General features: G+C 50.7%; 1 protein-coding gene across 3 annotated transcripts in view; it reads left to right on the forward strand.

The window, feature by feature from the left end:
- RTKN (rhotekin) overlaps positions 1–13,681 on the forward strand; it is a 46,934-nt gene that overhangs the window by 19,120 nt on the left and 14,133 nt on the right. For all 3 annotated transcript variants that reach the window (XM_078861371.1, XM_078861372.1, XM_078861373.1), the window contains 4 exons: positions 8,628–8,827; positions 9,815–9,873; positions 10,777–10,830; positions 11,991–12,108. In XM_078861371.1, coding sequence (XP_078717497.1) covers positions 8,628–8,827; positions 9,815–9,873; positions 10,777–10,830; positions 11,991–12,108 — 431 coding nt within the window. The remainder of the gene's footprint in view (positions 1–8,627; positions 8,828–9,814; positions 9,874–10,776; positions 10,831–11,990; positions 12,109–13,681) is intronic.

Genomic DNA, 13,681 nt, shown 5'->3' on the forward strand with positions numbered 1-13,681 from the left:
TTTGTAAACATTCCCCCTGTAGGTCGTAGCCCAGATCTCCCTTGCAAGAGGCGCGTGTGAGGTGGTCTGGGAGCGAGACGAGTTCTCAACAGTTCAGGCGTGAAATGGAAAAGAGCGGTAATCCGTGTTTTGTTTTACGACACCAGATATTGGCAGACACGGCCCTTCCAACCACAGAGGAGCCAGGCCCATTACGTCTCAATGAGCTCCCACCATTATGCAGAATAGGCGATGGATTGTAAGACACCCAAGGGAGTAACAGTATGGAGCGGGTGGTGGGGAGGGGGGGCCAAGAGCGTAGCTGCCTCCACCCTCCCCGAAACGTCTCCACAGGGTTGGCAAGCCATCAGCTGTGGCCCCCCTCAATGACTTCCTTTATGAGCCCCCTCCCCCCATGGCCACTTAGCATGGACCCACATGGCTACGAGAAGAATAAGGAAAAAAAACTCTTGAGAGTCGTTCCCACGCCTGAAATTCACTCACGAGCGCCGGGGTCTCTGCTTGGAGGGCAGCGGGAAGTGGGAAGTGGAGCTTTGGGATTTTTCGTTGCCGGCCTCGGCTTGAGTCTTGGGAGTATTGGGGTCTTGGTCGCTGGGTGAAGAGCCATGGGCGTGTGGCCTTGAGGAAGGCCGTCAATTAACAAAATAATTCAATTTCTTTTTTTGTCTCGTCTTCTTCCGAATTGTATTCCCATTGTGCTGAACAACATATGTCAGTGTTAGAGAATAGCCCATGCAAGGAGACATCACAGAACTACTGCTGAGATCAAGTGATATTCTTACCCACACACACGAGTTGGAATGCGCTTTTCCACGCAACATTGCATTCACCCAGCTGCAGGATATCACCATCTAGGAGTGTTGCGTTTTTTTTGTTTCAACTCCCATTATTCACATTATTAGGATGATGCGCGAAAGGAAAGCCTCTCCGAGTCTCAAGATTATTTTTCAGGAGGATCCTGTCAAGTTTTCCGCAGTAGGCGGCAATGTTGCTGCTGTATGTGTATGAATCCTAATGGAGCAATTTGCCTTTACTTTTTTTACATTGGAATGTATGAGTTTTTTTTTTACAACTATGGCAAAACAGGGGGTGAGAAAGTACAAACTCCACAGAGAGACGTGCCCCGAGCATGTAAGTGTGCACGTTGAACTTCTTTCACGCCGTGCGGGCGAAGGACAACAGAATGAGCAAGTCCGGGAGTCGAACCCAGGTCCAGCTTTGCTGCGAGGCACGAGCGTTACCACTGTGCCACTCTGCCGACCTGAACCAAATGCAGTGCAAAACCAAACTGACCGTGACTTGTCTTTCTGGTCTTGTTGTTGTTGCTGCTGCTCCTGCTTGGTCATCGGCGGCCGCGCCGATGGCCATCAACCCTCGCTAGCACTTGAGAAGGCGGTTCAAGAACGGGCAGCTTGTAAGCCGGATCACGGAACGCAGGACTCTCGTCAGCTTCTGAGCGCTCTCACCCCCTCAGCCACCCAGCCGGGACGGCTTGGCACTTCGCCGCTCGCGAAGGGGGCGCCTGTATTACGGAGGGCGTGGAGAAATCTGCCGCGCCGAGGAATTCGGGGCCAGGTCCTCCCCGTGCGTTCCCCGAGAGCTTTCGTGAAAAGAAAAAAAAGAAACTCCACACGGAAGGGGGCGGCCAACACCAGAGGCAACAGCTGCTCTGGAATTAATTGTTAAAATAGTTTTGGCCGTTCTGTTGTAATTAAAATAATAATTATAAAATACTAGTGATTTAGAGACGAAGCAAGGAGAATTACAAATATGTATTTGCTTTCAATTAGTCTCCCAATATATTTTTTGGGTTGTGCCTCGTGTTGTTTGGTGTCATGTTATGACTGAGGAGCACCACGGTGGCTAGGAGATGTTAACTACCTCGCCTGGTGTACAGGAGGTCGTGGGTTCGATCCCGACCCTGACGCCTGCTGCTGTATATTTGAAGTTTGTGCGTCTCTCTCTCCGTGGTCACATGGATTTTTCTCTGGGTCCTCCGGTTTTTCCCTCCACATTTAGTAACAACATCACGCGTTCAGAGTATTTGGCCGCTCGACATTTCCACGTGGCCAAGTCAATTTTGAAAAAAGAGCTATATGGCTTAGTGGGCCTTACCCTCGTCAAATAAAAACATAGTTTCACTACACGTGTTGGGAAAGCACGTGGTGCCAAACGTCAGACACTCTGCCAAACAAACGCCGTGGTACAACCTGAGAACGCATCGGAGAGCTGTGGAACACAGCCGGTAAAACCTAAGCAGCAATGACTCAGAATCGGAATCAGAATATTTATTTATACTGGAGGAAATCCGAAGAGCTATAAAGCTCTTTCTCACAGATGTCCAATTTCTCAAGTGCAGGAGTTGTCATGGCGATGGCTATCATTCAGTTAGTCACGGGGAAGGACCGATCGTGAGTTGGTAGCCAGATGATTCCATGCTGGAGGTTTGAAAGGTATTTATTTGTTTGTTTAAAAAAATGTTGACATTCGCCTGTTAACTCAAATAAGTGTTGTCATTGATCAACAGCTGTTTTTGTGAGCAGCTGCCTTCTCCAATCCTTATTTTCCTTGAATTCAGCACATTCCTGGGACGTGTTTCACTTCTCCCATTGCGTTTTGAAGTTCTCTCTACCTCTGAAATCTGGTTTTGAGTCGACACTGGTAATCCTCTTAGAGGAACCTATGGTCTAAATGTAAATTGCTAATGTATTATAACCCTCTGTCATTCCACTGCTGGATGATGAGGGCCTGGTTCTGACGGGACCCAGGACCGTTCCAGATATCTCTCACCACTCACATTATAGCCACAGCCGGGAATACAACTTTCGGTCGCTGGGTTTACGTACTGTGCAGCGTAGCGCGCTAACCACCGTGCCACCACTCCACCCCGTGTGTATCTGTGTGTATATCGTGTGTAGTGTATACACACACGGCCAACACCAGGGACGAGTATCTGAACCGGTCCTGGACCTCGCCTAGGTCGACTCAACCGCAAATATTTAGCTGGTGCGGTGTGTAAACATCGTCATTCGGGAGACAAAGGCGGTGGGGAATGGTGTTGGTCAGCCACTCCCTCGTGCGCCGTGCGGGCTTTCATAGGCGCTGCTCGCTAACAGCAATTGGCCCCAACAGCCTGTTAAGGCTGTATATAGCGAGTAGTATATACGGGCACGGTTATAGCGCGTGCGTGTATACATGTCACGAATATGATGAGCCAAGAATGTCTGTGTGTAACGCGCGTGACGTCACTCCACGTCGACCAGCCCCCCTCATTAATAATCATGAACAGGTGGGGTCCTCCACATGGACCCCCCCCCCACCTCATTAATAATCATGAACAGGTGACGTCACTCCACATGAAGAAGGTGGAGCGGAAACGAAATTTTGTTTACGCAAATTAGCTTTCATTGTGACCTTTCTTTATGGACAGTAAAGCTAATCAAGAAATCAACGCAGCAACTAATATAACGAGTAAAAAATGGCTGCGCGTGTGTGTGTGTCCCGTTCGTGACGTCACTCCTCATGCGCCCCGCCCCCCTCATTAGTATTCACGTGTGCCTGGATCATTTGACTAACGCAGAAGGTCGGCGGCTATCATCATTTTTTTACGCAAATTCGCTTTCGATTTCACGTATCTTTATAGAAAGTGAAGGCAATGAATCATTCTACGCTGCATCGCGGTGCATTTGGTGCCTTTATTTGTTTCTTAGGCACGTCCAACAAAAGGCAAGTCTACTTTACGCTTCCGAATTACGCTACGATGAACATTTCTCTGCTACTTTGCAGACATTGTATCGAACTACAATTGTTTTCAAATCCAGCGAGCGAAAGCGGAAGATCAGCAAGTATCAGAGCAGTGGATTGCAAGTAATTGAACGTCCGTTAAATACATTGCTACTGTGACATTACGTCAGGTGTTAATGCAGTGGTGCGGTCAAATGCTGCGAGGTGTTTTATGACTTCCTTTAGTGCAACGTTCACTGCCATTAATGCAGTGCTACAGTGAAATGCAGTGAAGTGCTTGATGAAATTATTTTTTTCAATATTCCCTGCCATTACATTGAGACAAAATAAAATTATACTCTGATGAATTTATTCGTAACTCGAATGCTTCTCTTCGTTATTTACTAAGTTACTTCAGACAGTATCAGCACTCTACTCTCTTCACTCTTCGCTATCAAGCATCCTTCGGTGAAGATTAATTTGTCAGTTAACAGCTTCAGGTGATTTAAAAACAGTGCTAAAGTGAAGTTACGCGTTTATTCAAATTATACAGCCACAGAAATTGTTCACCTTTGCCTATTGTGTAAGATACCGAAGACTCCCTGGTCAAAAAAATTTGCAATTTTAATGCTTCTTTTGCCTCTATGCTAGCTAGATTTGCCCCCTCTGCAGATCACACTGCCCCTATACAGTGTCTAACACATTCCTGCGGAGGGAGCTGGTAGGAACGTTGGGTTGCTCGGTCAATGGCCAGGGTCAACGGCGGCGTGGTGTATTCCGCAAACATGCCCGACTGTGAGGGCGGGCACAAGCCGGCGTGAGTAGGTTAAACGTTGAGTTTTATAAGGGCACCACGGGTGGCCAGCCCCTCCCCACCCAGCCCCACCCCTCCCACCCCCCACCCAGCCCCATCCTCCCCACCCAGCCCATCCCCACCCAGCCCCTCCCCATCCAGCCCCTCCCTCCCCACCCAGCCCCTCCCTGCACGACGGACGGACGGACACAATAATCCCCTGTGGGCTGGTGTAACCAGGAGGTTCCTACCAGTAAAAAGCGCTGTCTTGATCTAAATATCCTCAGCGGATCAAAGTGTTCATCAAGGATAGCAACTGCAGGGAAATCTTTTGAACAGCGATACGAGATTCACACAAAATATTGTAGACCGAGAAATATTCCAAAGTCCTTAATTTAATAAGTGAAGAAAAATGTATTAATGTGCTACATTTCCTAAGAAAATGAACAATCACACAATAAAACGTTAATGTACATATTTAATATTACAGCTTCCGCCCTAGGACGGGCTAACAAGTAACATATTAACGCCCTGAATAGAGTGCGTGCTTTTGTGCGCGAGCCCATTGCCAATGAATCCCAGCGATTTAAATGAACAATTTCTACGCCCCCGCCCCCCCCTTTGGCTACGGACTCGTTAAATAAACCGCTGCTGCTGCTGCTCTACACTCGCGCCGCACGTGGCTGCCTCGTACGGGCGGTGTTTTACTGCCTCAATTAAATTCGCCGATGCACAGGGAACGGGGGGGGGGGGGCGCTCCGATGCTCCACAAGCACCGCGCAAAGAACATTGGCGACGCTTCCTTCCGACGGCACGCACGGCACACGGCACACGGAGGGGCGTTAGAGCAGACGTCAAAACCGAAAAGTTCAATGTTGGGAGGTCGTCCATGACTGCGACAGGCAACACACAAAGACAAAGGTCCCCCCCCCCCACCCCGTACAGCCTCCACGTTATGCGTTCAGCTTTTACTTCGCGTGAGAGGGCTTAAGCCACTCCTCATCGAAGGTTTTCCAGGTCGCTGGTCGACTGGAGAAGGTGGCTCGTGACGACAGTAATAGCCCAGTCGTGGTGATAAGTATACTGGATGTGGTGTGCCGGGCGCGGATTAATTTTCCCGGTCGCTCGTAGGCTGGAGTAGGTGGCCCGTGACCAGAGTTGCAGTAGCCGTAGCGAGGGGTATACTGGATGTGGTGTGCCGGGCGCGGGAAACATGTCACCGGCCCGGACGGATCTGGCTTAAATAAATCCCTGCTTGCACCTTTGATTTTACGAACAATTCATTTATTTTTGTTATCTATATGTTGGTTTAATTTTGATTTAAAGCTTTCGTGACTGGAGGGATTCATATTCTTGGTTCTTTCGGTAAAGTCACGTAAAAAAGGGAAATAATAAAATAATATAAATATAAAACAATTAAAATTATCACGACGTTTCGACTGCAACACAAGTAATCATCATCAGGTGTGAAATCCACAGCAGTTGCAGTCGAAACGTCGTGAGAATTGTTATTGTTTTATATTTATATTATTTTATTATTTCCCTTCTACGTGACTTTACCGAAAGAACCAAGAATATATATATACTCTTAGTTCTTTCGGTAAAGTCACGTAGGTAAAAAATGAAATTAAAATTAATAAAAATTAAACTTTTAAATATCCTCCCCGGAGAGGGTATTAATTCTAGATTCTAGAAAAACAAACCAAAACGAATTAATAGATTTGAAGCTTCAAATCTAGAATTACTACCCTCTACGGGGAGGAATTTTTTATTGTTTTATTTTTATAAATTTTTATTTCATTTTTTACCTACGTGACTTTACCGAAAGAACTAAGAGTATGAATCCTTGCAGTCACGAAAGCTTCAAATCTAGAAAGAATATATATGTTGGTTCGTTTTAGTTTGTTTTGCTTGCGTTGCTTGGGGCCCTGATTCAGTGGCCTCGCAGATTAATAGAGAGACACAGTCCAGGGGAACACCCAAACGGGGGTGCGAGCACCGCGCTGACGGACGATATTTTGGGGTCGGGCACGTGGTGGGGACGCTCCGCCACTCTCTCCGCACTCAACATTCTGCCGGGGATTTAATTTTGTTTTGTATTTTTGTCGGTGGTAGCTGTCGCCTAAGCACAGCACCTGCCCTGCCACCGGGTCCCGCTAGGGGATTTTAGATGTTTTTTCTTTCTATTTCGATCCATGCCACGGTCACTCACGATCACGACGGAGCGCGCGAGGGTGCACGTGCCCCCCCCCACCGCCGGCACGCCACCCCCCCCCAAACTTCACGGACATCGAACGCCGTCCGGTTGTGTTGCTCACACACGACCGCATCGCGGGGTTCAATTTGCCCTGTCGTCGATTAACCTTGCGCGTCTCCGCCAAGGCTTCATCATCATTATCATCGTCATCATCGTCATCATCGTCGTCGTCGTCAGCCGTGATCTATCAACTGCTGGATGACGGCCTCTCACGCTCTTGCGATGCAACCACGTTCATTTTACACGACCTCACGTTCTCGGTGAAATCTCTCTGGCTGTCTGCATTCTTTCCTCTCTGTAGAAGGGCCATTGCCCGAAACGTCCGCCTTGTGTGCATGTTTCTGAGACCAGTGTTAATGGTGAAGCGTGGTTTTGGAGACGCTTTGTGGTCGGGTTGGTGGTCGCTGCTATTCGGGTGCGGCGATCCCAAGGGATGAACACAGCCGCTTCCGGTTGAAATTCCCACGGAGGGCGCCGTAATGCGCGGATTCGCTACCAGGGGAACAAAGCGGGGCGTGAAGCCTCCCACTGAGGAATCCGATGAGCTATGAAGCTCTTTTTTACTCAGATGTCCAGTCGGGGCGGGTCAGAGAGTTACAACAACGATACAAAAACAAGATAGGAGTGCAAAGTATAGGAAAGGTAAACAAATCACATACAAAATATGTATTTTACAGGTAAGGCCCACTGAGCTTATTAGCTTCTTTTTCAGAAGCAACTTGGCCACAAACGATTGCTCAACGAAGTGTCTTATCATGTGAAAACATATAGCGGCCAATTAATCGAAGTACTCCAAACGCACATTTCTATATGTGGACGGTTAAACCGGAGGACCCTGAGAAAAAAATTCACACGGCCACGGGGAGAGAGACACGCAAACTCCAAATATACAGCAGGCGTCTGGGTCGGCATCGAACACCCGACCTCCTGCACACCAGGCGAGGTAGTTAACATCTCGCCAACACGGTGCTCGCGCCATCCTCCCTCCTTGCACTTCTCCTAAGCCCCCACCGCCCGCCCCTCCAAAATGTTTGGCGACGATACACCAATGACTCTTTCCGTCCCGGCCCACAACTATCCTTGAGCCATCGTCTTATTGTGGGCGGGGTGGTTCGGTGGGGGGTGACGGGGGCTGGGCGGTTTGGTTACGTGGAGGATTGGCGGGGGGGTGGGGTGGGGGGTTAGCGAGCGTGGGTTCGCGTGGCTTGCCCCGGAATCCGGGCTGAGAGGGACCCCACGCCGCTTGGATTAGCGGCGCTTAGCGCAGCTCCACCGCTTACGACAGCTTCGCGGCATCTTGAGTTTTCGTCGCTGGGTCGGATCCACCGGCAGAACACACGTCGTCATCGTCGTAACCACCACCACCATCATCACCACCATCGCCGCCATCTCTCACCACCATCATCATCATGTGTGGGGAGCGGTGGCGCAGTGGTTACCGCACTGCGCTATGAACCCAGTGAACAACGCTCGATTCCCGCTCACGACCGATAACAGTGGCGAATATTTGAGCCTGCCCCTGCGCTGCCTTTAGGTTGACTCAGCCTTAAAATAAGTAACCGGCACATGTGTATAAACATCAACACTAGGGAGACAAAGGCGGCCGGGCGTGTTGCTGGTCACCCGCCTCCTTGTGTGCTATGCCAGCCTTATTAGGTGCCCGCTAACAACATTTTCCCCAAGAGTGCGTTGAAGGCTGTACGGGGGGGGACCTTTGTCTTTGTGTGTTGCCTGTCGCAGTCATGGACGACCTCCCAACCTTGAACTTTTCGGTTTTGACGTCTGCTCTAACGCCCCTCCGTGTGCCGTGTGCCGTGCATGTCGTGTGCCGTGTGCCGTGCGTGTCGTCGACAGGACGCGGGGCTGCAGGCGCGCATCGAGCGGGAGATGCGCGTGCGCGAGGGCGCGTGCCGGCTGCTGGCGGCGTGCTCGCGGGCCGAGCAGGCGCTGGACGCGGCGCGCAGCCTCCTGGTGTGCGACGCGCGCGTCCTGGCGTGCATGGCCGAGCTGCAGCGGCGCCAGGAGGCGCAGGTGCTGCGGCGCGCTCAGCGCAGGTCGGTGCAAGACCCCCCCCCGCCCTGTCGGCCGGCGCTCGCGATTCAAAACCGCTCGGGAAGCTCGATCGATCGATCGATTGATCGATCGATCTTGCGCTCATTGGGCTCGTCCGCTTGCGCACGCCGCTGGGGCCGCCCCGCTCACGGCGCGCGCCGCAGCCAACTCTTGCGTTGGCAGAGAGAGACCTGCCACTCGCACGTGAATTTCGCAAGGTCCGACACAAGTGGGTGTCTGATATTTGAAATGCATAAAGAACGATCGGGGATAAAGGAATACAATTTATTTCTCGGCAGACAACTCCCAGTCTTCACTCAGTCTCCACAAATGACGTCCCTTCAGCTCTCCTGCTGATCTGCTCATGGCGGGGCCCATTTATCCACAATTAAGCAAATGCGTTGCTATAATTAGCGCCGTTAATGGGATTACAGAAGGATTGCAATTGCCACGGTCACTCGTTTCTAAACGACCCGGAATAAGCGGATTTACGGCGACGTCCAGGATGGACTCGTGAGCTACTGTCACAACGTTGCGACGGCGTTCGGGATAAATACTGCTGCGTAACCTACAGCCCTTTATCGATCCACTGCTGGATGAAGGCCCCCTGCCCCCCGACTGCTTTGTAGACGTAGGCAGGGCCACGGGCACTGTGAGGTAAGGCTAAAAGACACCCGCAAAATATTGGGACGAAAATAGTGGCGTGTCTTTCAATTTGCGTTTTGCTCCCTTTGACAAACATCGCCCCGTGCCCAGGGGCACGGCTACACTCTGGAAGCATCCGTGGGTACCCACTGGAAGGGGTTACCCTGCGGGTACCGGACCCCATGCAGAAACCACGCGACATCACACAGAAACGTCTCTGTACGTCCGCACATACCGAATGTATGTGTGTTGAACTTCTTTCGCATCGTACGTAGCCAACCGCACTCTTCAAATTGCCCTTCCTCCCCACCCCCCTTCACTCCACGTCTCTTCCTCCTGTCCAGGTCATCGGACGGGGGCCCCCAGGAGAGAGTTTCCTGCACAGGCACCGTCGCCATCACAGGTGCGAACAGCTGTGAGCCGCGCCGCTGCTGGGTCTATGATAATAGTAATATACTTTGTAGTCATCACGATCGATCGTGATCTCTCCACTGCCGTCGCCACCTCTCACGGCCTCGCGATGCAACGGTCCGTCGAGCTTTGGGGGTCGGCAACCTTTCGAAGAAGAAGAAGAGCCATTGTTTTTGCCTTTGACCAAAGTAGTTTGCGAGCCGCATCACACGCCGAGCTACCTGTACACAAACATGGCAGCTTTGCAGCAGACGACAAACACATTCTGCAAAAGAAGGAATAAACCGCGTCTGTTTAGTTTATTTCCCCCCTTGGTTATTCTTCAACAATACAGTTTGACTTGTTGTACATTTTGTCGTCGCCAAGACATTCCATAGTGACCCATCGCCTGCCATATTTAAACAATAATCTTTATGTTAAATTATGTTTAAGAATGTTTACATATATATATAAATGTCTGCCCACGTGACGGGTTGCCGACTCCTGGCCACGGCGCTGCACGCGAGAGCTAATTTCGTCGCTCCGTCTCCGCGGTTGACGTGCTCGGAAACGGTTTTCCCACCTTTGACCTCCGCTCGGTCGTTAGTCTCGACCACCGGCGATCGTCACCTTCCAGCCGTGACGCGTGCGGTCCCAATTTCGTGACAGTAATCGCTGCGGAGCTCATGGTTGAGTTCATAAACTAAAACTGACCGATTTTTTATTTTACCGGATAAAGGCCCCACCGTGCTATTCAGCTCTTTTTCAGAATCGACCTGGCCACAAATGATAGCTCAACAAAGTAGCCTATCAAGTGGAAATTTATAACAGCAGCCTAATGCTCTAAATAGAGTTCACGTGTAACCTGGGAGAGTTGAGGGGTTTATTTGGGTTTAATTTTTCTGTGTCCCAACAGATATCCGAATTCCGTTGATGTGGAAGGACACGCAACACTTCAAGAACAAGGGCGGTGAGTTTTCATTTCGATTGTTTTGTTTTTTCAGCCAGCCAGCCAGCCAGCCAACCGGAGCGCGGCCTGAGGCTAAATGTCACTAACCTCACATTAAAACTAACAATAACATATTCAAGAATCACAATTAAGAGACAAACTACGCATATACTATTAAAATTTTTATTTTTAAAGTAAAATCTCACCAGTGATCCTCAAACTATCCGGGACACTTTTCCAGTACCCAAAAAAGGTCATCATTTTTATTTTATCATCCTTCCCCCGCACCTCCGATTAGCACGGTTGGCTACGTACAGTGCAAAAGAAGTTCACCGTACATGCAGCCATACATTTATATCAGTGGCGGGCGATGTTAGACCAGTCCTGGGCCTACACCCGGTGTGCTGCGTGAACATCGGCACTGGGAAGGTAACGACCAAGACGGCCGGGCGTTGTGCTAGCCACACAAGGCCGCTCGTGCACAGCGCTGCTGGTCTTCTTCCCAACATTGACATCGCGAGTATATTTGTATTGGCGCTATCGTTCTCGCAGCGCAAGGCAATCGTCACGAGGGAAGGCGCTGCGGTGTTTCGCAGACGCGGGGCTGCAGTCGTGTCTCAGTAGAGGGCGATGTTGTAATTTGTTTTCCCAAACGACAAATCTGCGGTGTGATTTTTTAAATCCACAACTAAGGGGTTTTTTTTGGGTTAGATCGCGTGAATATAAATGTGTCGTTAGTAAGGTTTGTCACGTGAACAAAGCGTGCCAATTAGTTACTACTTCGGCACACCGGTGTGTTTGGAGAGCAAACCCACGACATTTACAATTTGAGTACGACGTTTCACTGGGGATTACAACCAGCTTCATCAGGCGATTAGCTAGAATTGTGAAGAAATCCTCCTGATTCAGTCTTAAAAAGAGCAATGGTGATGTCATCACTGTGAGCTCATCATGTGCGAAGACCAGAGAGGGGTTAACGTCGTCATATAAATATCAATGGATCATGATCATCTGAGACGATGCAGTACCTACGATTGGTTTGGATAAGATTGGTCACAAAAGTTGGCGAAATTCGGACCGTGACCTCGGCAGTGCATTAATAGATCCTCGCAAACTGCACTTGCCCCAGCTGTCTGATGAAGGCTACGCGGGGGATCTTTGTCTGTGTCCGCGTGCGGCAGAGTCTCCGCGGCACGCCGTGTTTTGCCTGCTGCGTCTCGGCTCCGAGATCGTCGACACGGAGATGGTCCTGGTCGACCGCTCCGTCACGGACGTGTGCTTCGAGGCTCCCGCCGTCTTGTAAGTCGCCCCGCCCCCCTCTCGCAAAGCCACGTGTGGACCCCTACCACGAGATCCACGTGTGCACCCCCGCAAATATTTGCAACCCCCAATGAACCTACAAATACCCCACACGTTTCCCCCATCACGGCTCCTATTCTGATCATATCTCCGTTCGAGTCGACGACGTCCACTTCGCCCGGGTGACGGTCTTGGTTGTGACGAAGGTGACGCGAGGAACGCCCGGCCGGATGGAGAGCCACCGCGACGAGAGAGTACCGTCTCCCGCCCGCCGTCGTAACCGTCGGCCGTGATCAACCCGCTGGCAATGTGAAGGCCTCCCCCGAGGTCTCCGCCACCGCCTCTCGGTTTTTCTGCGATCCGTCGCGAGACTATTCCATCGCTCCATCCCTCTGCCGGGGACGATGCCCCACGGACGCGTTCCATTTCGTCGAGGGTCCGTTCCGCCGGTTTTTTGTTTCTCTTCCGCGCTGGGATCCAGGCTGACGGCCGTCGCTGAGTGCGCGTCGCAGCAGCGCCGCGAACGAGGAGGTCGATTTTGTTCCCGCTCTGAGCTCAGCGGCCTGATCTGGGAAAAAGAAAATCTTCCTTGGCTTGAGACGGCGGGAAAAAATATAATCTCGCCCCGACGCCCGATCCTCACACGTGTTCAATCAAATCTCGCGAGAATAACTCGCCACCCCCACCGGGACGAAAACCTACGCTAAACATTAATACTCTCGAAATGAAAAGCACGTTGCTCGATATTAAAATGTACTTTTTTTTTTTTACCACAACAGTGGGGGAGAGTTGGTATCTTTTGAAGTGCCTGCACAGCGATATTTATAGTTGCACGAGATGAAAGGGAGAGGCCGGCTTTGCCGCGCGGTGCGCAAGTGAGCGCGTGTGTGTGTCTGTGTGTGTGCGACACGTGTGTGAGCGTGGTGCAGCGGTAAGCGTCGTGCGCTAACGAACCCGGCGACCCGAGTTCGTTTCCCGCTCACGGCCACGCCAACGTCAATGACGATTATCTAAACCGGTACCTTGGCCTCCCCCAGGTCGACTCAGCCTCAAATTTGTATCTTGTGCGGTGTTTAAACATCGTCACCGGGGAGTGGCGTGGTGTTGGCCACCCTCTTCCCCGCTGTGCCAGCCTTCATAGTCGCTCGCTAACAGCACTTGCCCCCAAAAGTCTGTTGAGGTTATACAGAGGATCCGAGTATTGCCACGCTAGAAGCATTAGGGAAAACATTTTACGGCAATAGCCGCCGGAATTTTGTCACGGGAAACGCATTTAGAGCGAGCAACGAGGGCAACTTGGCATGGCAATGGCATAGAGTAGACAAGCGTCTAGTGGTGAACGTCTGATTGGAGCACACAACCCCGGGTAGTCATGTGACCCGTCTGTGGTCTGATTGGAAGCTGCCATCCCAGTTGCCCACCAGGGGCGGCAGCGATCAGATTTAGTAATCTTTTACAAATAGAAAAAGGGTGGAGCAACCATTGCCGTTGATGATGATGATGATTGCTGGCAATTAATTCCCTAAAATGTCCTTTTTTTAGTGCGGTTAACCGCCAATTCTTTCCGGGGTAA

The sequence above is a fragment of the Lampetra fluviatilis genome, chromosome 12 (assembly GCF_964198595.1).
Source record: "Lampetra fluviatilis chromosome 12, kcLamFluv1.1, whole genome shotgun sequence".
NCBI classification, from domain to species: Eukaryota; Metazoa; Chordata; class Hyperoartia; order Petromyzontiformes; family Petromyzontidae; genus Lampetra; species Lampetra fluviatilis.